The following is a 24156-nucleotide window of genomic DNA, read 5'->3' on the forward strand; positions in this document are numbered from 1 at the left end:
ATAAAGATTTAAAAAATGGTCCACATAAAAATTTTTTAAAAAGCTTTTAAAAACTGGGTTATTATTGCTGTTATGGGATTTTGATGAGATTATATTGAATCTGTAGATCAGTGGGTAGAATTGAAATACAATAATACTGAGTCTCTAATCCATAAACATGCTGTTCTCTCTTCATGTATTCAGATCTTCCCTAACTTCTATCATCAAAAATTTTGAGGCTTTTTATGTAGAGATCTTACACATCTTTTCAAAAGTTTATTCCTAGGTATCTCTTTTCAAACTATGAGTGGAACTGCTGATTTTTAAAAAGTTCTTTTTCTAATTACTTATTATATTACTAATTCTAGGAGTTGTTAGGATTTTCATTTTTTAAATTGTTTGGAGCATAATTACAACATTGTGATGGTTTCTGTGATACATCAGCATGAGTCAGCACAGGTATACATGTGTCCCCCACGTCCTGAGTGCCCCTCCCGCCTCATCCTCTCCCTCTGGGTTGTCCCAGAGCACTGGTGCCCTGCCTCATGCACTGAAGACTTTCTGTGTGAGTAGTCTTTTGCTCATAGCCCTGGAAGTCGGCCCCTGTATCCTTGGGAGAAGTTTGGGAGGAACCTGTACCCGGTCTGTCCTTCAGGTGAGCTAAGTCCTCAGAGACAAGGCAATGCTCAGGGTATAACAGGTGTTAATAAATGCTCAGAGAGGCAGAAGGGCCCACAGATGACTGGAAAAGGCTTCATAACATCAAAGGTCTTTATTTTGAAAGTATTGTGAACATTGTAATCTAGTTAAAAATTTATATGATCTTAGGATACCTTTAGTTGATAATGTGTGTGGTAATCCCAAATTACTGTACAGTATGTGAATTACAGTTACTTTTCATTTGTGACTGATTGCATAGTTGTATGCCATGAAGACATAAACTGCCTTAGAAAATATTGCCATGGTTTATTGTAGAGAAGTGTAAAGGATAAATTCTGGTAGCATAAGAGGACTCATCTCTTCCCTCCATCCCCAGTGGCTTCAAATAACAATATAAGAGAAAGAAGAAATATTCTTTATGCTTAATGATAAGATGTGGGCAAAACACCTCTCAAAGATCTGTGGTTCTATGACTCAAAAAATGCTGAAGTTTAATACATGTAAGTCCCCCCTGTTTTATGGAGATGTTATTGACATAGAGCATATATAAGCTGAAGGTGTACACCATGATTTGATACGCAGATTACACTGAGAAGTGATTACCACAATAAGGTTCACTCTGTCCTGTCACATAGTTGCCACTTCTGCGGTAATAACTTTTAAGATCTACTCTCAACAGCTTTCAAGCATATCATACGGCATCGTTAATTTTAGCCACAATGTTGTCCCTTAGATCCCTGCAACTTGCCCATCTTCTAGCTGGACATTTCTATCTGGCCCTTGACAACCGCCACTCTTCTCGTCTTTGAGATTCCACGTGAGTGAGAGCGTACCGTGCTGGTCTTTCTCCGACTCCTTTCATTTCATCCTTAAGCTCCATCCGTCTCGTTGTCAAAGGCAGGAATTCCTTCCATTTAATGGCTGAATAATAGTCCACTGTGCATGTATCCCACATTTTAAAAAATCCTTTCATTTATCAAGGGAATCTTCAGTTTCCATGTCTTGGCTATTTTGAGTAATGCTACAGTGAACATGGGGACGCAGCAATCTCTTTGAGGTGATTTCTTCATTCCCTTGGGATATATACCCAGAATTGGGGTTGCTGGGTCATATGGTAGTTCTATTTTTAACTTTTTGAGGAACAGCAATGCTCTTTTTCACAGTGACTGCACCAGTTGACATCCCCACCAGCAGTGCACGAGGGTTCCCTTTTTTCCACGTCCTTGACAAGATTTGGTATTTCTCATCTCTTGGTAGTAGCCATTTGGACATGTGTGAAATGGTGCCTCACTGAGGTTTTGATTTCCATTTCCCTAATGGCTCATCATGTTGAGCCCCTTTTTGTGCGCCTGCTGGCCATCCCTATGTCTTTGGGAAAATGTGCATTCAAGTCCTGTGCCCATTTTTAAGTCAGGTGGTTTTCTGCAATCGATTTCTATTGAGTTCCATATATATTTTAGCTATTTACCTCTATCAGATAGTTTGCAAATATTTTCTCCCATGTGATCACCTTTTCATTTTGTTGGGTTCCTTTGCTATGCAAAAAGTTCCTTCTAGTTTGCTAGTAGTCCCAGTTGTTGATTTTTCCCTTGTTGCTTGCTTTTGGTGTCATTGCCAAAAATTGTTGCCAAGACCAGTGTCGAGCTTTCCCCGTTTTCTTCTAACACTTTTACAGTTTTAGGTCTTACATGTAAGTCTTTATTCTTTCAAGTTAATTTTTATGAGTGGTATAAGGGGGGAGGGGGACCAATTTCATTCTTTTGTGTGTGGTTATCTAATTTTCCCAATGCCATTCACTGAAGAGACTGTTCTTTCCTCACTGAGTCTTAGGGACTCCCTTGTCAGACATTAGTTGACTGTATGTATGTGTGTGTGCCTTTATTTCCGGGCTCTCAGTTTTGTTTCACTGGCCCGTGTGTCTGTTTTTATGAGCTTTTATTAAGCTTAAAAGGAGGAACTGTGCCGCCAGCTTTTTTTTTGGGGGGTGGGGAGGCTGTTCAGGATCTTCTGTGCTTCCATACAAATTCTTGAGTTTTTTCTTCTCTGAAAGTTGCAATTGGAATCTTGAGAGGAACTGCATTGAATCTATAGATGGTAAAATGCTTTTATGATGTGATTAAGTCTAAAATGTGATCCAGGAACAGTGCTGGCTGCAGCCTTCAGCAAGACTAGACGAGTTTGGCTCAGTTCTACACTACCTATCTCCATAATTCAGTGGCATCTTCCTTCAGAATTGTAATTGGTTATTTTTACCGCATTCTGGGGCTTCCCTGGTGGCTCAGTGGTAAAGAATCTGCCTGCACTGCAGGAGAGCCAGGTTCAATCCCTGGGTCAGGAAGATCCCCACCCCACCCCCGGAGAAGGAAATGGCAACCCACTCCAGTGTTCTGGCTGTAGAATCACATGGACAGAGGAGCCTGGCGGGCGACAGTCCATAGGGCTGCAGAGTTGGACATGACTGCATGGCTAAACCACCAGGTTTGAAAGAGTAACGTTATTTACCCACAGTTCCACAGCGGTGACTCTGTGAGCACTGGAGGTTTTCTGCCTTCACAGTATGGCATGCAGTGGTGAGACGGCACTCAGCTTTCCTCGTGGCTGTTGGGGAAACACTGGACTTGGGCCCCCTCTCCTCACCAGGCTGCTGGGCTCACATGAATACGTGATCATACAGCTTTGGAGGTTTCTTCACTCTCATTTCTGTTGATACTTCATTGTACAGGTAAACCTCATTTCATTGTTCTCTGCAGGTACTGCATTTTTTTTTTTTTTTTTTTTTTACAAATTGAAGGTTTGTGGTAACCCTGTGTTGAGCAAGCCTACCAGTGCCATGTTCCCAACAGCATTACTTTTAAATTAAGGTCTATACACTTTAAAAAAAAATGCTCTTGCACATTTAATAGACTGCAATATAAATGTAACTTTTACATGCACTAGGAAATGAAAAAATTCATGTGATTTGCTTTATTGAGAGATTTACTGTCATGGTCTGGAACCAAACTAACAATATCCCCAAGGTAAGCTTGTAGTTTGGAAAAGCCAACTTCTGCCTTAATAGGACAACTGTGAGGCCCCAAAGCTTCAAGCCGTGCAGGGGTCAAGAAGAGTAGTTTGTTACCTTTGCTTAAAAAGGGATGAACAGGCCTGTCTCCTCTTCGCCAGCTCGTGATCCCTGGTGGTTACTCATGACGGTGCAGTGAGGCAGCAACCACTTGCTGGCGATGGGTTTTGGGGGAAAGCCACCCTCTGTACCTCAGTTTCCTTGTCCAGCACTTAGATGTTACCTGTTTTCAGCTACTAAATTATGGGATAATTTGCTACACAGCAATAGATGCTGTTTTGCAGAAAGATCAAAAGAAATGAGAAAACCAGGTTCCTCCTCACTGTTTTTCGTGGCTTTTCAATGACTATTATTTAATCACTAGGTTAATCATTAGGATTTTATTAACATTTTTCTAAACATCACCCTCTGCCCCATCTAGTCTAAGACAGCGTCAGTTGTCACACTCACGCCAGTTCTGTAAGTGTTCAAATGTGGGGGAGGGAGTAGCACTCGAGTCTTAGAACTGGCCTACAGCAGAAGCAATGCCTACTGTCTTTGCAGACTGGTTGAAATTCAGTTGGAAGTTAGTGCTGCAGCCCCAGGTTGGTATCAACGGGCTGCATTTCCGACAGCAGGTCCCACTGTTTTCTCTGGGTCCTCTTTTCACCAGTCTGGTTTGGTATCCAGATACCCAAACTCTAGGCAGTTATTCACACTTGCTGTCTCCTAACTCTCCGCAGGGCAGGATCTGGATTTTCTCTGCTCTAACAAATGATTCTTCAAGTCTTCCTGACTGGCTTCTGCCATGAAGTAGGTGGTGGTGATAGTTAAAACCTTCATAATTTCTTATTTCCTGCCCATCAGTCTATCAACTAATTTACATTCACATACTGTTTGTCTCTTTAGTGACCATCTCTCGAGGTTAAGACCTTGGAATTGATCCCTTGGGATTACTTAAGCCCTTAACAGAAATCCAGCTTGGACAAATCCAAGCCATTCCTGGACCTGTCACTCACTGTTAGAGGACATTTAAAACAATCATTTGATTTCTCTCTTGAGTTTTATTAGGAAGCATGCCTACATGTACTGCATATTTACAGCTCTCCTAAGAACAAGCTAAATTTTCATAGCCCTGGCGTGCCCATCTGTTGCAATGTTCATCTCCCCCCACTGTTTACTGTGGACACATCTGAGGCCCCTCGACTGGAGTGACCTGTACCTTGGGAACCACAAACCTGTAGAAACATGGCTGTATCCAACCAAGGCTGGCCCAGCTGGAGATGGCAAAAATGAAGTTGTGTTTTCCCTTCTCTAAGGAAGAACTTCCCAGGGACAGGGCCATTTCAGAGAGAGAACTGACAGTCAACTCTCTGTAAAACCTGAGCAGGTAGAGTTTTACATGCTACAGTTCTTGGGTCACTCAAGCCCGCTGTGAAGCTCTGCTGCTGCCCAGGCTGGAGGACTGACTTCCACCTGAATTTCGACCAGTCTGAGAAGACGGCAGGCACGGCTTCTGCGGTAGGCCAGTTCTAAGACTTGAGTGCTGCTCCCCACCCCCACATTTGAACAGTTACAGAACTGGCATGAGCCTGACAACTGACGCTATCTTAGACCAGACGGAATCTGGTAAATACCTCTTTCAAGCAGTTCCATTATTGCAGATGCAGGCGTCTGAGTTTAATGTGCAGTGGAATGCGGAGAATCTGTGGGAAGGGCAGTGACACAGGCGAGTGGAGCCTAGTTCAGGCCCTCCCCCGAAGGCCAAGGTCAGCGTTAGCGGTCTGTGCTGCTGTTTCCCATACAGATACAGCTCAGGTCAAGTTAAGCACCTTTTATACAACTGAAGAAATACATTAATGCACACACCAAACCAAAATCTGCCAAGTTCAGTTCTGTATATTTTCATATCCTTTCACAGATGCTAAGTGAATGCGTAAATCTGAGGTTCAACAGAACACAGCTACTTCTATAAAAAATAAATTTTATTAACAAAATGAGCTCACATTATAAAACCAAAATGAACCTTTGCTAATTTCTTGGCATTGTCTTTCTTACTAGGTACAGCACTGTAGACAATAAAACAAAATAAAATCAAAGCCCAGTTGCTCTGCCTGAGGCCTGTGAAACTGTGACAAATGGGCCACAGTCGTCATCTTTCACGTTCCTCCCACCACTGACCCGATGCAAAGCTGCTGGGACTCTCTCTCCTTCTCAGCCTGTTGCCTTACCTGCCTGGCTACCCAGGCCTGGGAAGGACACACGCCTAAAGTTTAAAGGGAGAGCTCTCTCCTCAAACAGTGCTGAGAAGCCAGACTGCGAGGTTCCGCCTGCAACTCCTGAGAAGGTATCTCAAAAGCTGCTGCTTTACTGAGCGAGAGCCCACCACCACCGTGACCCGCCAGCTGCGGGTCTTCCCTGCCTCCGTTGGGGGCTGGCAGCTGTGGTGAAGGACGCAGGGGTCCAGGGATGTGGGGGTGGTGCGGGCCTTCCCCTCAGAACTTCTGAAGGAACTTGAGGACCAGGTCCCGCAGGCGGACTCGGAGCACCTCGTCGTCGTCACAGATGATATGGGTCGAGTCTTCCTCAATCTGGATGAGGGTCTCAGCTTCCTGCAGCAGGACGATATGGCCCTTGGCTGTGTCTTCCACCTTGATGTCGCTGAAGCCGTGCTGCACCAAGAGGAAAGGGGCAGGAGGGCATTTTAGTGTCCGAGATGCTCCTTCCCTGGTGGCTCACACGGTAAGAACGAACTTGGCCTGCAGTACAGGAGACCCGGCGGACTCCAGTTCATGGGGTTGCGAAGAGTCGGACACGACTGAGCAACTAACACTTTCACTTTCCTTTCCAGCTTTGGCTACACTGAACATTCTAGAAACTGGCATTTTGGACTCTCCTCAATACAGTTCTTCAGAGCAGTCCCAGGACCTACTACAGCAATAGAATTCCAGGTGAAGCCCCCAACCATGCAAAAATCTCACAGAAACACCACAGAATTCCTACCACCTGCCTAAGCTTCTGTGTATCATCTGAGGAGCACATCCAGGCACCTGGGTTCAGGAGGCTCGGTGTTCCATCCCAGCCTCCCAGCCACACCTGGGGTCCCTGTAAAAACGCTCCACCCTGTTCCAGGAAGATGCCTTCCTCACCACAGGTACCAGTGACCTTGTGACCTGGCAAGTCCCTCCTCAAGGGGAAGATGCAGCAGTGTATCAAATACTTCTCCAGGGCCCCTCCAGTGCTAACTCAGAATCTCCTTACACATCAGATGGAAAGCTGAGAAAGAAGAAACGGAGTGGAAAGAAGAATGATTTGCCTGAGAAGGACACAACCATGGCTGAGGGAGGTTCTCCGTCTTTGGCGCAGAAAGGGATGTTCCTCTTGCAGGAGGAGATGGGGGCAGAAACTGGAATGGGAGACAGTCGGGTCAGGTCCCAGAGATCAACGCCTGGGAGAGCCAGACAGAAGTAAATAAGATCTTTCTGGGAAAGCAAGGTGTTTCAAGTTTTCAAGAAACAAGTGAAGCGTGAGTCCCATGAGTACAGCCGGGGGCACTGCACGGTCAGGAGGAACGCTGGTGTGGGCACAGCACACGGGGTTCCTAGGGGGTGTTCCCATATCACTAGCGGTCAGGGGAGCCCAACAACTCAGGGAAAGCCCTCCATTTGAGGAAGATTAAATGACAAGCGGAGAAAATTCCCAACAAAGACAAAGCCTTTAAGGTTGGAAAGCACTCAGCTACTGAGTTAGTCTGGACAAAAGGCAGTAACTGACTTAGAAGAAAATCTCTTTTCCTGGAATGGTTTCTAGTGTTAACTGCAGTTCTTCCCGCAAGAAGCAGCATGAAAAATACTGTCTTTAGCCAACTGCTCCTCTTTTCTGTCAAGGACTCTCTAATTCTGATGCCAAAACAGTGGTCTCTGAAGCCCTGTGACTGAAGCCAGAATTACAAAACACTTTCAGGTTAATAAATTCTTTTTCCTCTTACATGTAGTCATGAAATCTATTCCACCAGGCACCAGGGATGAAGAGTGGGAAGGGTGAGGAGCTGGGGGAGGGACCACCATCCTCCACCATGACCGCCTGCTTCTCTCTCCCACTACCCATCTGGGAACCACTGGCCCCGCTCCCTGAGCTCCAGGAGATCAGGCCATCCTGACCCCTCTGCCCACGCCACACTGGCATCTCCTCTGAGCCGGCCATGCAAAGGGTCTTCTCATACGAAAGTGGGGCCCTAAGGGGACAGACCCTTTCCTGGCCAGCCCCCTGCCCGATAGTCACAGTATGTTTCTGAAGAAAGGCCCGTCCTCGGTCTGGTTCCCACAAAAAGTGGGGCTGGGGGGCAGTCTGGGGCAGCCTGGTAGTGGGGGTGGGGGAGGAAGGTCAGCTCCCCTCTTAACTCTGCAGCTCCCGCCTGGTTCGGGCCCCGCCCTGACTGAGGATGGGCAGATGCTGCGGGGACAGCGCACGGGCTCCTGGGAGGGACGCCAGTGCGGTCAGACGGCGCATGCGCAAGCCCACAGCGCTCACCTTCTCCAGTGTCTGCACGAACTGGTCCACGGGGATGGAGCCGCTCAGCAGAGGCTTCAGAACCTTGCAGTCTGGGATGTCGTCACTGGCCCGCTTTCGCTTCTTGCCGCCAGTGGGCTGGGCGGGCCTGGGCGGAGGCTGGGCAGGAGGAAAACAGGGGTCTCGTCAAGCAATCACCTGGGAGCCCCAGGTCGGTGCAGGCTACCCGCAGGACCCTTTTCATGGGGGGGCCAGGGCCTGGCCTGGTGCCGCTGGGCCCTGTGTTCAGGGTCTCCGTCTCCAGCTGGCTCTCCACACAGTACACACAAGCTAAAGCTACCTAGCCACAGACTCATTATCTTAGCTGGCAAAGATACCTCCTTTTAGCAAGATCCGTTTTTAATTTTCAGTCGACTCAATTCAGTTGTGTCTGACTCTGTGACCCCTGTGGGCTGTAGCCCCTCAGGCTCTTCTCTAAGTAAATTCTTAATAACCCACATTGGCAGCTGGACCTGGAGCAGAAGTACCAGGGCTGAGGACACAGCCTGTGGGGCCACACTGACCGGTTACAGTCCTTCCGTCAAGAAAACGAAGGGCAGAGCAACTGCCCCTACAATGGCGATAGTACAGGGAACTTGTGAGGCCTAAAGGAGACAATGCTGGTGAGGACCTGGTCCGGGGCCCAGCACTTTAAGTGGCTGCTATGGGCACACGACCCTGGGGAATGACAGAGGCAGAGCCCAGCCCTGAAGGGGGATCTCCTCACGAGAGTGAAGACAGCGGCCCAAACAGCTGCCCTCCAAGGTGGCAAATGTGCCTTGAAGTGAGGCTGAGGCTGGGGGGAGATGCCCTCCAGCTGCAGGGGCTCCCCAGGTTCCCAGCCCTTGGCCTGACTGCTTCGGGGCCCCCGAGGGCAGGGGCTGCGTCTGCCGTTGGGTCTGCCTCCCCTCCCACCTCATGCCTGTGGGCTCAGGATGGGCACCTGAGGAGAGTTTGTCTACTGAGCACCACCGGGGGAGCCGATGCTCCGGGGGCTGTGATAGCTCTAGAATGGTGGGCGGCCCCGTCCCTATGAATCGTTTCTCCTCCCTTTTCTCTCTCCAAGACACATGGCCAGAGAAATAAGCAGTGCCCTTTCCTTCAGATCTGAACCCTCAGGAAGTCTGACCTCTACTATGTGCTGGTGTAGGAAGCACTGTCCTGGCGGGCTGGCTGGAATGCCGGCACCTTCTCAGGAGGAAGGCTTCCAGTCCCCACAGGCCCTGGAGGTTCCTCCTGGAGCCCAGCCCAGCCCCCCCAGGATACCTGAAGAACGTGCTTGTTATCTTTAGTGTGCAGCACAGCCGAGACGGTTGCCAAGGAAATGCCAGGCTTAATCTCCATGGGCACCAGCGAGTCTGCAAGCTGGGAACAAAGAGGGGGGTTTTAGTCAGGTTCCCCATAAACTGGGGGCAGAGGGTGCTGCAGCTGTGCTGCCCAGGGTGAGGGGTTAGGAGGCCACGCTGGGCCACTGTGCACAGCTCAGGGATGGATGGTGAGAAACTGAAAGTCGTACAATGCCAGCAGGAGCCTTTAACACCCCGCTTACACCAGTGAACAGATCACCCAAACAGAAGTCAGTAAGGAAACACTGGCCTCAAATGATACATTAGCCCAAATGGACTTAATAGATATAGAGAACATTCTATCCACAAACAGCAGAATATACCTTCTACCCAAGTGTACGTGGAACATTCTCCAGGAGAGATCATACGTGAGGCCACAATACAAGTCTCAGTAGATTTTAAGAAGACTGAAATCACATCAAGCATCTTTTCCAACCATAACGCTATGAAACTGGAAATCAACTACATGAAAAACACACAAGTGCATGGAGGCTAAGCAATGTGCTACTCAACAATAAGTCACTGAGGAGATCAAAGAAGAAATGAAAAAAATACCTGGAAACAAATGAAAATGTAAATACAGTGATTCATAATCTTTTAACACATGCTTATATGGTCATTTATGACAAAGGAAGCCAGAATATACAATGGGGAAGACAGTCTCTTCAATAAATGTTACTGGGAAGACTGGACAGCTACATACAAAGTCTTGTACCATGTAAAACAAACTCAAAGTGGATTAAAGACTTAAAATATAAGACCTTAAACCATAAAACTCCTAGAACAAAACATAGGCATCTTTGACACTAGTCTTTTATCAATTTTATTTCTGGATGTATCTCCTCAAGTACGGGATTCAACAGTAAAGATAAATGAGACTGCATCAAACAAAAAAGCTTTTGCACAATGAAGGATACTGTCAACAAAACAAGAAGGCTGTCTAGGGTAAAGGAGAAGGTATTTACAAATGATGCACCAGATAATCCAGAATTCACAGAGAACTCATACAACTCAACATACCCCTGCGAAAATGGGCAGAAGACCTGAATAGGCATTTTCCCAAATAAGACATACAGATGGCCAGTTACTAATCAGGCAAGTGGATATCAACACCACAATGAGGTATCACCTCACACCTGTCAGAATGGTGGTTGTCAAAAAGACAACACATAACTGGTCGCGAGAATATAAAGAAAGGGGAACACTTGTGCTGGTGGGGTGGTAAATTAGTGGAGGTGCTATGGAAAACAGTATGGTGGTTTCTCAAAAAATTAAAAACAGAACTACCATATGACCCAGCAATTCCACTCCTGGGCATTTACTCAAAGAAAACAAAACACTAATTTGAGAAGATGAACGCACCCCTGTGTTCAAGGCAGCATTATTTACAATAGCTAAGATATGGAAGCCACCTAAATGTCTTCTGATGGATGAATGAAGAAGATGCGGTACACACACACACACACACACACAGACACAGACACACACAAACATGGGATATTAGTCATAAAGAAACAATGAAATTTTGCTGTGACAGCATGGGCATGGACAGACCTAGAGGGTATTATGATAAGTGAATTCTAAAAAGCAAACCAAATGAACACACATAAAAAAAACAAACTCAGTATGGAGAACAAGCAGGTGGTTGCAGAAGGGAGGCAGTGGCCAATTTCTCAAATAGGTGACAGAGACTGATTCAAGGGGGATGGAATGTACATTACTGGAAATACAGTCAATAATATTGTAATATTATGGTAACAGACAGTGTGGTGATCATTTTGTAACGCAGAGATATACTGCATCACTATGTCATTATGCACCAGGAACTAACATGGAGGAAGGTGGGTCAAGTATACTTCAACTTAAAAAAAAAAGGGGGGTTGGGGGGCTTCCCTGGTGGCTCAGTGGTAAAGATTCCACCGGCCAATGCAGGACACACGGGTTCAGTCCCTGATCTGGGAAGAGCCCAGATGCTGCAGGGCAGTTAGGCCTGTGCACAGCTATGGCGCCTATGCTCTGGAGCCCAGCGCCCCAACTACCAGGCCATGTGCCCTAGAGGCCATGCTCCCCAACAGAAGAAGCCACTGTGACGAGAAAGCGGCACCCTGCAGCTAGAGAGGAGCCCCACGCAGCTAGAGAGGAGCCCCACACACCACAACTAGAGACAAGCCCGTGCAGCAAGACCCAGCACAGCAGAAAATAAAATAAATGAAATTTTTAAAGGAGAAAAAGATGTGACAGTGTGAAAAGTTCCCACTGAGAGATCCGTGCGCTCTAGGTGCCCATCCACGCCCATCCACAAATACCGTTTTTCTTCTGATGCGGCGCTGACAAAGGTCAGGCTGCCGGGCAGACCTGTAAAGCCAAAGACCTGGCTGGGGCGGCTCACAGACGGCAGTGGGAGCGGAGCAGGCGCGGGACTCTCCCTGCGCGGCCCCAGGAGTAAAGTCATCTCCACGGAGACTCTGAAGTGGCAGCTCAGCCACAGGGAAATCTATCTGGAGCCCACAGACGACTCAGGGAGGACATCTCTGGGAAGGAGGGCGTGGTCACTGGCCACCCCAGAAACAGAGGTTTTCACTTAATGGAGGCCCCTGAGGGCTGATGACAGGGCTCCCGCTTTGCACACGCAGGGAGAGAGGAGGGTCTCCCAGGGAGCTGATCTGAGAAATGAGCATCCACTAGCTGTAGCAAAACTGAAAGAACCGTGACAGATTTTAACTCCTTCCTCTCACATGCACTTCCCAGACAAAACCAAATGATACTTCTAGCTCTCTCTCTACATCCCACATACAAAGATTTACATGAAAGCATGTTTCTAAAAGTATTATTTGCAATTTGAAAACGCAGAAATAATAAATGTCCACCAATAAAGGAACAGTGGAATGATGAGACATTCATGATATACCATTCATGAATGGTCTTCAGAAGCTTTTGGAGTATCTTGAATGACACAATATACTTACCTTTACACAACTAAGGTATTATATGATACATGATTCAAACACACCCAGAACACGGTGAACAGACAAGGCAAATACACAAAAATTGGAATAGTAATTATGTTTGGTATTCAAACTAGGATTGACTTTTTTTTGGGTCTGTATCCTTTTCTTACTTCCCAAGTTTTCTAGAACGAACAAGCATACTTTTATGGAAAAATGAATCTTATGACAGGGTCAATCAAAGCCTGAGAAGGCCGAAGAGCCTTAAAAATGAAAGGAGGGCGTCCAGAGCGCTGGTTCTCAGGCGAGGAGCAGGGATCCCACCTGGGCTCCTGGAGACTCAACATTCTGCCTTCCTTTTGCCTTTCACATTGGAAACTGACACATGGTCTCTGACACCAGTGGTTCTCCAATTTTAGTGGCATCAGACCCACGAGGAGGGCTGGCAGAGATCCAGAGGCTGGGCCTCACCTGGAGTCTCTGCCTCAGCAGGACTGCGGTGGGGCTGGAGAAACCTGCATTTCCAACAGGTTCTCAAGGCTGCTGCTGCTGGCCACAGTGGTCCTGAGCACCCCACTGCGATCCCCATGGGAAGGCGTGGGCCCTGTGCCCCAGCACCGCCACAGCCCACATCAGTCAGGGGCTCTACACTCACTGGGGTTAAAGGACAAAATCTTCACAGAATAAAACCTTTAAGTTCTACTAAAATGCATGTAAATGATGATCATGCAAGGGGTGTAAACTTTCCTTACTTTTTGGTTACTTTCATGTCCTCCATCTACTGCTGAATTCAGTGACACCTGACCCTCACTGGTAAATGAGGTCCAGGAAGGACGAGAAAGCCCACAACCCTAAGGTGGTTAATGACAGAGCTGACAACAGCGTATTTGTTCTCCAGGCTCTGACCCCCCGGGTGACACACTGAACTTTAATAGAAGCAGCACTCCAGCAGGCCTAGTGTTGACACCTGTTACTTCATTACTGGAAACAGGAGGAGGGGGACTTCCCTGGTGGTCCGGCAGCTGAAACTTCGCACTTCCAGTGCAGAGAGCCCAGGCTGGATCCCTGATCAGGGAACTAGATCCCGCAAGCTGCAACTCAGAGTTCACGAAGGGCTTGAGAGTCTAGATGTTCACTAAGGGCTAGCTCACTGCTGCAGCTGAAGAGGCAGCTGAAAAGCTCAGCTCGCTTCCCGGTTATATGCTAAGGGTCCGTGTATCTTGGTTCATCCGTGTGTGACACAAACTGCAAAGAAAGCCACCCCAGGACGGTCTTCCAGAGACTCAAGTGGAAACCCAGGGAAAGCCCGGGAAGCCCAATGCTCACCTCCGGCATGATTTCGATCTTCTCATACCGACGCTTGAAGGGCAGGGCGAGGACCTCAGCACGCCGATAGGACATGGCGGGCGGCTGGCAGTCCACCATGAGGTCCATGCGGTGGGACTGCGCCGGGGGTGGCTGGGTGTACTGCTCGGGACAGACCACGTGCAGGGGCTGAGGATCGAGAGGGCGGGTCGGGGGGAGGAGGGCGTGAGGCGGCAGCAGGCCCAGTCCTGACCTCACCATCCCCACACACCACCCGGGCTCACCACAGGGCCGTTCGAACTCCCATCCTCTCAAACCCAAGTCACCAGGGACCAAAGTGTTGGGGGGAGAAGCATAGAAGTTTCAAGGAAAGCCATGGTGATGAGCAAGGGATTTACTGCCTCATCGTGCATTTATTTTCTCACTTTATTTAAGCCACTTTGAGGGTGACATCCAAAGGCCCGAAGGGTCTCCAAGTCCCTGGAGGGCAGTCTCTCTATCCCTGACTGGCACCCTGACTCGCTGGCAAAGAAGAGCTGTGGCTTTCTGTACTAATCTGGGTTTCCAGTCTGGACCTGTAGGCCCACAGGTCCTACGCAGTGGGCGGTGACCAGGCCATGTCCTCAGTTGTGGAGGACATACCACGTCAGAGTTTTTTGGTTTTTGTTTTTATAAATGTCTTCTTTTATTATCTTGGGAGAAAAATAAGTAGGAAGCCAGTGTTTACTTCGGCCAAACACCACCCAACTGGACACAAGTGGTCCTCATCAAAAATAATATACTGCTTATGCTTGCTTTTCCTTCCAGTTTCGATTTTTTTTTTTTTTAAGAGGAGAAACCTCTTTCAGGGTGGAAAGCCCACTGGTCTGGAATCTTGAGAGTAACAGGCCGAGCACCCTGGGGGCGGGGGTGAGGACATTGAGCCCTCGTCCCGCAGAGCAGAGTGCACAGAGGCTCCAGGACGCGGAGCAACCGGCACAGTGGGCCCCCCCACTGCCCCGCCCCCTGTACCTGCACTTCTTTGAGTAGCTTTGACACCTGGATGAAATTCAGTCGTGTATCAATGGGGCAGTAGATGCATTTCATGGCTAAGGGCTGGTAGGGAGCCAGTGCTTCCAGGTACGAGAAGTCGGGTTCTAAGGGGAACGCAAGAAAGGAAATTAAAAATGAAGGTGCCGGGGGCTTCCCTGGCGGTTCAGTGGCTAAGACTCTGTGCTGCCAATGCTGGGTGTCTGGGTTTGATCCCTGGTCAGGGAACTGAAAGTAAGTATTAAAAATGAAAGCAACAGAGGGGTGGCCACGTGAGGAAGTGGCTGGTGGTCAAGGCCCAGCGGATGGACAGCGAGACAGCAGAGGCCCTGAGGGTACAGGAGAGAATCCTGACTTGGGGGGAGAGGAGTGATTTCCGGGTAGAGAGAGAGGGAGAGGCTGGACCAAGCGCTGCAGGCTGGATGTGGAGCTGCAGGCAGGAGTATGAGCTCAAGGTTTTCAACACTGACCGAGAGAGATGAGACAATGAAGGGATACCTAAGTAAATGAGGGAGAGAGGAAAGTTCTTTGCAACAAGATGCCAACTAACAAATGTAGAAGAAACCATGAAATTGATAAAAAAAAAAAAAAGGTCGTGCATTGGCAGCCATCGCAGGAATAATTTATTCAGACCAGAGTCAGCAATAGATGCTGGGAAATTAGACAAACCTCTGGGGAAGATCAGATGAACAGACAGCCTCAAAGTGTCCCCCAAGAGATACTGATTAATACAAAAGTGGTGACTTCACAGTGGAGAAGTCTGGCGCAGGCCACTCAAAGCAAGAGCTCAAAGATCACCCCCATGCAAGAGACAAATCCCATGCCTCCTACTCGACAGGATGCAAAGAAGGAAAAGAAGGATCGTGACCTGCGTCAACGAGACGCCTGTGCTGAGGCCGCGGGGCCCATCCGTGGCACCAGTCCAGCGCCCAGGACTGTCCTTGCCTCACTGGCTGGCCTGTTCTTTGCGGAGCCCCACTAGAGCCAGCCTGCCAAGGACTGCTTACTCTAACCGAGAAAGCTGCCCACCTCGGGCCAAAAGCACTCGCTTAGTTCTGGCACGAAAAAAGACCTGCAGGTTCCTGACACAGCCTGTGCCCCGTGAGGACACCACTTCCCATATGTAGCCCCCGGCTTCCACACACTGCTCCTTACCCGGGGAACTCTGGAGAATGCACAGAGTTTCCAAGTTTTTAAATGCTCACTCTTCCGGTGGATCCTGTCTACCCAAGAAGAACCCAGAAACCCCCAAAGGAGCCTGACCTGCCTGGGGGATGACTGCCTCTCTCTGATGGATACTGAGTATCCACTGTATGGATAAAATTCCCAGGGGTCACACAACCAGAAAAAGTGGCCCAGAACCTGGCGGACGCTGTAAATGACACAGCTTGTGCTCTGGAAGTGCAGCACACCAGTTTAAATATAAATTCCTGACCCAGACAAATGCTGGCTGATGCACGTCATGGACAGTCACGTAGCCCTTGCTTTCTTTTCAGCTGGCTGAAGGGAAGTTTCTGGTCTCGAGGCACTTCTGCGCCTTGTCCTACCGTGCCCACTGTCACATCAGAGCCAACAGCCCTCAGAAAGAACAGGAGCCCCCCCTTAGTCCTACTGCTGACAGCGTTCTCCAGATGACTTCCTATTTAGCCGAACCTGGCAATCAATGGTGAGGCTCTGGGCGGTGTGAATCTTACAGCCTGGCTTCCTCTGCCTGTGGCTAACAGGGGGCCTGGACGGAGCACGGCTACAACCACCAGCTGCTCCTCTGAGCGCTTCCGTCACTCAAGGCCAGGTCACGTCCTCCCGCTGCACACAAACCATCCCACACGAAGCCAACGTCACAAAAGGCTGCTCGGTGACCACCATGGGTCAAGACCGAAACAAGGCCGTCTGTAGTCATTGCTGAGCGCAAGACCACAACCCTGTCCAAACCTCAAAACAAGCAAATGCCACCCTGTCCTGGCTCTGTTCTTCTAACCCTCTAGACAAGAATCAAGATGTCCAAGCAGAGAACTACTTCCGGTCCTGATGACACCCAAGCCGGAGCAATGCGCCCACCTCCAAGATCACCCAACCCAAGGCCCAGCCTGTAAGTTCTTTTGACCATGTCCTGCAACGCCTCCTGCCTCCCCCTGGCAGTCTCCCCGACTCACTGCAGTGAGTCAGCACCCAAGTTTGTTTGATTACTGGGATGTTCCTGGTGGTCTCTGGCTGGCCTCACTGCAGGCTGAGCATGGGGAAGGGGCCACTTGGCCCCAAACCTTTGGGCATAACTAGACTCCTCCACTACTCATGTCTTAAAAGTCATTAGAAAACTCCCAGAAGGCAACTGGTCCTTTCTCCCCAGGCTTTTGGGCCAGGCCTTGTAAGAACTCTTTCCTTATAACATTCACTAAAAGCACAGAGCTGCCCGAGGAGGAGCCACCCACAGTCCCATCTTACAGAGGTAACTTGGCTGAAGTTACAGTAACTCCACCTAGATTTCATATCAAGGCTTTTTAACTTCAATGCCCATGAGAGTTTCAAATCCCAAGACTATCTGAAGACTGATTGATAAGATAATGATTAAGTAAAACCCCAAGCCAGAGCAAACTATAACCTAAGGAGAAAGATCCATCTTAGTCAGTAATTCCTTAAGTGAAGTTGCTCAGTCGTGTCCGACTCTGTGCGACCCGTGGACTGTAGCCCACCAAGCTCCTCTGTCCATGGGATTCTCCAGGCAAGAATACTAGAGTGGGTTGCCATTTCCTTCTCCAGGGGATCTTCCCGACCCAGGGATCGAACCCAGGTCTCCCATATTGCAGGCAGACACTTTAACCTCGGCTCCACCAGGGAAGCCTTTAAATACAAGAATACAGTCTCTCAGAAAACCTCCTATAGAGACATGGAACTTCAGATCCAAGTACTAACATCAAAGATTTCAAGGGAGGAAAGGAAGCCAGGTTGAAAGAAGGAGGGGGAGGAGGCGGGAGAGGGGGGCGAAAGGGGTGGCCTTATAGACGTCTTCTGCCACCTACAGATACCCAGGTATTATGGGACTTTTCCCTGGGCCTCCAGAGAAGGGAGGACAGGAACTCGGCCCTACCAGAACTCAGACCAGACCAGAACCAGAATTCGAGTTCTCTGCCAAGAGGAGGTGATCAGTCTCCAATCCTCAGCTCAGGCTGAGGGCCCTTCGACCAGATCCCTGTGTCCAGGACCGGGGGACTAGAAAAATAGGGAAGGATAGGGAGGGTTAAGGAGAGGAAAGAGAGAGGGAAGGGGAGAGAGATCAATAAAGTCTCCTGTTCCTTACTGGTCGGGGCACTCCGGCCAGTTGTCCGCAGCAGGAGGAGATCAGGGACAAAAGGGTCCCAGTTGCGGCCGCTGGGTCTGGTCCATTGGCAGGCAAGCTGGCCCCTGAGTACCCTGAGTGGTCAGGATGTCAGTCTCGGCGAAGAAGAGTCCCCGCCAGAGTCGCCATTTGTGGCAGGAAGGGGGACCCCTTCCAGGGGCCAAAACTCGGCTCTTGTCTAACACTCGGAAATGAATTGTCCGAGGAGACACATCTGCTGACAAAGCAAGAGATTTTATTGGGAAAGGGCACCCGGGTGGAGAGCAGTAGGGTAAGGAACCCAGGAGAACTGGGTTCCTTAAGGGTGAAGCGAGACTGATCACTGGAATTCCTGCAGTTTTTGAATAGCTTACAAAATCCTGTCAACAGTAGTTCTAGACCAGAAGTCTGTCTCGGGGACAAAATCCACAAAAACAGCTATGAAAGTCCTGTCCAGTGCACAGTCATCTAATGGGACATTTTGTTTTGTTCTTCTCCTCCGCCTGCTGGGTGATTTATCCTTTGGTATTTACAACAGAATAATGATCTAAAGAATTGATGCTTTTGAACTGTGGTGGTGGAGAAGACTCTTGAGAATCCCTTGAACAGCAAGGAGATCCAACCAGTTGATCCTAAAGGAAATCAATCCTGAATATGCATTGGAAGGACTGATGCTGAAGCTGAAGCTCTAATACTTTGGCCTCCTGATGCAAAGAGCTGACTCACTGGAAAAGACTCTGATGCTGGGAAAGATTGAAGGCAGGAGGAGAAGTGGGTGACAAAGGATGAGATGGTTGGATGGCATCACTGACTCAACAGACATGAGTCTGAGCAAGCTCTGGAAGATGGTGACAGACAGGGGAGCCTGGTGTGCTGCAGTCCATGAGGTCACAAAGATTTGGACATGACAACAACAGTATCCTATTTACGCCTTACTGTCAAATTCTTCCCAAGGTCTCTACGTGGTAGGTGACATCCTACAGGTATTCAGGGATGGTCCCAGTGGGAAGCACAGGGTTTTGTTTGCTGGTTGATTTACCTGTGAAGATGACCGTGTTGAGACTCGACTTTCCCCAGAGCTCCATGAAATGGACCACGTCCCCGAACCGGAGGGAAGGGTGTCCAGTGAAGACCACGCACGGCTGCCTGAAGTCGTTGCTGAAGTCTCCATGGATGCTGGGGTAGTGCTTCAGCTTGTTGGTCTGAATGAGCTAGAGCACGTGTCAAAAGCACAGGAAGAGATGTTAGCCTGCCCATGAAGGAAGGCCTGCTGCACGGCAGAGCGAGTGGAGCACATTAAACATACAAGATAAGGATACAGGTGACAACCTACAACGTGACTTTCTCCAATAATGGGTCTTTTGGGTAACACTGGTCTATGTGTGTGTTAGTCATTCAGTCGTGTCCGACTCTGCGTCCTCACGGACTGCGGCCCGCAAGGTTCCTCTGTCCATGGAATTCTCCAGGCAAGAATGTTGGAGTGAGTAGCCATTCCCTTCTCCAAGGGATCTTCCTGACCCAGGGATCGAAGCCGGGTCTCCTGCATTGCAGGCAGATTCTCTACCATCCAAGCCATCAGGGAAGCTCTACAGCTGTCATACTTATCGGAAACTTGCTTTCAGGCTGTTCTGGCTGGATTCTGTCTAACCCTTCCTTTATAGCTCCCTGACACTCTGAGCCCCAGGCCCAGAAGTCCCCCAGAAGTCTCTGAAGTACAAGTAACTTTCCCAAACTCTGTGCATCACTGAGTTCTGTCAACAATTAACACCTCACACAAGTAACCTTGTTTACCAGCACAGGACCACCGCTTAGGAAGGTGGAGCTGTGTTACATCACCGTGGGGACTGAAACACAAGAACCAAGGCTTTCAGAAACGTGCGTGGGAGGTGTGATGTCCTCCTCACAGAGAGCTGTGCTGAGGAGCAGGCCATGCATGGCTTCAAACCTGTCTCAAAAAGTGAATGTTCTGAACCATAAAGGTCCTCTTTTCAGTACAACCCCTGGAAATACTCCCCTGCCAATCAGGCCTGACCCAAGACAACACCGTAGACAGTGAGCACCACAGATGGCATCTTGTGACACTGCTCAGAAGTTCTTCGTGCTGTCCCAGCCCCACGGCTTCACTCTGGCACCAACAAGTCAGGTGATAAATACCCACACTTCAGAGACCCTCAGTATCAACTAGTATTGCCTTGAGAGGCTTAGTGGTAAAGAATCCGCCTGCAATAAGGGAGACCTGGGTTTGATCCCTGGGTCAGGAAGATCCCCTGGAAAAGGGAATGGCAAGCCACTCCAGTATTCTTGCCTGAAAAATTTCATGGACGGAGGAAATTGGCAGGCTACAGTCCATGAAGTTGCAAAGACTCAGACATGACTTAGTGACTAAATGACGACAGCAACACTGCACTGAGGTGCTGTCTGATGGATAAAGAATTAGTGTGAGACATTTCTCGATCCTGTAGCCACTCCTAATGCATAAGAGGGGAGCCTGCAACAACTCCAAGCCCACCTGTCGCCACCCCAACAGTGAGGATGAGGCGAGAATGGGGCCATTCCCAAATGGAAACCCAACTTTCTTTACTCTGAAAGATTTAACCTTTAATTCCGAGAGACTGCTTTCATTAGCAAGACCACCCTGGAGGTCTTAATCAGGGGTCACATGCTTGGCTGGGATATGAATAGTAAAGATGGAACACTCATTGCATTTTTACTTCCCTTCCTAGTTACAAATAAAACTGACATTCTTTATAACCTATGTGGCCCAAAGCATTAGTCGCCCCAGTTAAATAGATAAATGGCTGACTAAAGGACCAGTTCTCTTGCACCCACACATGTCAAGGATATGACTGGGAATCTACGAAGAGCAGCAGGTCTTTGCACATAAGTCACTTTTTAGGCACTTTAATTATTTTCCCCCCATTATATCTACTTTTCCAGCTGACTTACTACCTTTTTGACCATCCAGAATTACCTCTGTGCTGATTTAAGGTCTAAACTACACAGGCAGTGAAGCTGTAGGTAGGAATTCTGTAAAGCGGTTTTTTATCAGTACTAAAGGCAGAAGTGTATTTTCTCATGGACACTGGTCACATGGTACTGACTATCAATTCCATCGTGCCCTAATATCAATAAGCACATATTAGGAACCCTGATTGTGCAACTTTGGTCTTTTCCCATCCCTAGCTGTGAGTGGGACAAAGGTCATTCGTGACAAACTTGTGGGTAAGAACATGGTAATACCCTTGGAGATCAAGTTCTAAGGAAACACTAACCGTTACTAGGGGAGAGGCAAGTACACTTTCAGTGGTAAAGCCACCACCAAGCATGTTCTGCCACACTTAATGTTCCGACATGACTGGATTTCTACCCTGAGTTTCACTGTAGTAACGACAGAGTTACTGGAGACGGGAATGGCAAACCCCTTCAGCATTCTTGCCTTGAGAACCCCATGAACATTATGAAAAGGCAAAATGATAGGATACTGAAAGAGGAACTCCCCAGGGCAGTAGGTGCCCGATATGCTACTGGAGGTCAGTGGAGAAATAACTCCAGAAAGAATGAAGGGATGGAGCCAAAGCAAAAACAACACCCAGTGGTGGATGTGACTGGTGATAGAAGCAAGGTCCGATGCTATAAAGAGCAATGTTGCATAGGAACCTGGAATGTCGGGTCCATGAATCAGGGCAAATTGGAAGTGGTCAAACAGGAGATGGCAAGAGTGAATGTTGACATTCTAGGAATCAGCGAACTAAAATGGACTGGAATGGGTGAATTTAACTCAGATGACCATTATATCTACTACTACGGGCAGGAATCCCTCAGAAGAAATGGAGTAGCCATTATGGTCAACAAAAGAGTCTGAAATGCAGTACTTGGATGCAATCTCAAAAACGACACAATGATCTCTGTTGGTTTCCAAGGCAAATCATTCAATATCACAGTAATCCAAGTCTATGCCCCAACCAGTAATGCTGAAGAACCTGAAGCTGAACGGTTCTATGAAGACCTATAAGACCTTTTAGAACTAACACCCAAAAAAGATGTCCTTTTCATTATAGGGGACTGGAATACAAAAGTAGGAAGTCAAGAAACACCTGGAGTAACAGGCAGATTTGGCTTTGGAATACGGAATGAAGCAGGGCAAAAACTAATAGAGTTTTGCCAAGATAATGCACTGGACATCACCAGATGGTCAACACCGAAATCAGATTGATTATATTCTCTGCAGCAAAAGATGGAGAAGCTCTATACAGTCAACAAAAACAAGACCAGGAGCTGACTGTGGCTCAGATCATGAACTCCTTATTACCAAATTCAGACTTAAATTGAAAAGAGCAGGGAAAACAGCTAGACCATTCAGGTATGACCTAAATCAAATCCCTTATGATTATATAGGAGAAGTGAGAAATAGATTAAAGGACTTAGATCTGATAGAGTGCCTGATGAACTATGGAATGAGATTTGTGACACTGTACAGGAGACAGGGATCAAGACCATCCCCATGGAAAAGAAATGCAAAAAAGTAAAATGGCTGTCTGGAGAAGCCTTAAAAACATTTGTGAAAAGAAGAGAAGCAAAAAGCCAAGGAGAAAAGGAAAGATATAAGCATCTGAATGCAGAGTTCCAAAGAATAGCAAGAAGAGATAAGAAAGCCTTCTTCAGCGATCAATGCAAAGAAATAGAGGAAAAGAAGAGAATGGGAAAGACTAGAGATCTCTTCAAGAAAATTAGAGATACCAAGGGAACATTTCACACAAAGATGGGCTCGATAAAGGATAGAAATGGTATGGACCTAACAGAAGCAGAAGATATTAAGAAGAGATGGCAAGAATACACAGAACTGTACAAAAAGGATCTTCATGAACTGGATAATCTCGATGGTGTAATCACTCACCTAGAGCCAGACATCCTGGAATGCGAAGTCAAGTGGGCCTTAGAAAGCATCATTACGAACAAAGCTAGTGGAGGTGATGGAATTCCAGTAGAGCTATTTCAAATCCTAAAAGATGCTGCTGTGAAAGTGTTGCCCTCAATATGCCAGCAAATTTGGAAAACTCAGCAGTGGCCACAGGACTGGAAAAGGTCAGTTTTCATTCCAATTCCAGAGAAAGGCAATGCCAAAGAATGCTCAAACTACCGCACAATTGCACTCATCTCACATGCTAGTAAAGTAATGCTCAAACTACTGCACAATTGTACTCATCTCACACGCTAGTAAAGTAATGCTCAGGCTCCAGCAATACGTGAACCGTGAACTTCCTGATGTTCAAGCTGGTTTTAGAAAAGGCAGAGGAACCAGAGATCAAATTGCCAACATCCGCTGGATTATGGAAAAAGCGAGAGTTCCAAAAAAATATCTATTTCTGCTTTATTGACTATGCTAAAACCTTTGACTGTGTGGATCACAATAAAGTGTGGAAAATTCTGAAGGAGATGGGAATACCAGACCACCTGACCTGCCTCTTGAGAAATCTGTATGCAGGTCAGGAAGCAACAGTTAGAACTGGACATGGAACAACAGACTGGTTCACAATAGGAAAAGGAGTATGTCAAGGCTATATATTGTCACCCTGCTTATTTAACTTCTATGCAGAGTACATCATGAGAAACGCTGGACTGGAAGAAACACAAGCTGGAATCAAGATTGCCGGGAGAAATATCAATAAGCTCAGATATGCAGATGACACCACCCGTATGGCAGAAAGTGAAGAGGAAGTAAAAAGCCTCTTGATGAAAGTGAAAGAGGAGAGTGAAAAAGTTGGCTTAAAGCTCAACATTCAGAAAACGAAGATCATGGCAGCCGGTCCCATCACTTCATGGGAAGTAGATGGGGAAACAGGGGATACAGTGTCAGACTTTATCTTTTGGGGCTCCAAAATCACTGCAGATGGTGACTGCAGCCATGAAATTAAAAGATGCTTACTCCTTGAAAGAAAAGTTATGACCAACCTAGATAGCATATTCAAAAGCAGAGACATTACGTTGTCCACT

The 24156-nt window shown here is 47.8% G+C and overlaps 1 protein-coding gene and 1 long non-coding RNA gene across 3 annotated transcripts in view; one reads left to right on the forward strand and one right to left on the reverse strand.

Annotated features, from left to right (window-relative positions):
- The first annotated feature begins 3504 nt into the window (after positions 1–3504).
- On the forward strand, positions 3505–7666 carry LOC138433672 (uncharacterized). Its single transcript, XR_011254391.1, has 2 exons — positions 3505–6421; positions 6531–7666. It is a non-coding gene; the product is annotated as an uncharacterized lncRNA (long non-coding RNA).
- Positions 5647–24156, reverse strand: part of INTS9 (integrator complex subunit 9) — a 144164-nt gene continuing 125654 nt past the window's right edge. For both annotated transcript variants that reach the window (XM_069576706.1, XM_069576707.1), the window contains exons 12-17: positions 19205–19376; positions 14835–14959; positions 13845–14012; positions 9494–9592; positions 8210–8347; positions 5647–6351 (exon numbers count right to left, since the gene is read on the reverse strand). In XM_069576706.1, the coding sequence (XP_069432807.1) occupies positions 6175–6351; positions 8210–8347; positions 9494–9592; positions 13845–14012; positions 14835–14959; positions 19205–19376 (879 nt within the window). In that variant the 3' untranslated portion in view covers positions 5647–6174. The remainder of the gene's footprint in view (positions 6352–8209; positions 8348–9493; positions 9593–13844; positions 14013–14834; positions 14960–19204; positions 19377–24156) is intronic.

The sequence above is a fragment of the Ovis canadensis genome, chromosome 2 (assembly GCF_042477335.2).
Source record: "Ovis canadensis isolate MfBH-ARS-UI-01 breed Bighorn chromosome 2, ARS-UI_OviCan_v2, whole genome shotgun sequence".
Lineage (NCBI taxonomy): Eukaryota > Metazoa > Chordata > Mammalia > Artiodactyla > Bovidae > Ovis > Ovis canadensis.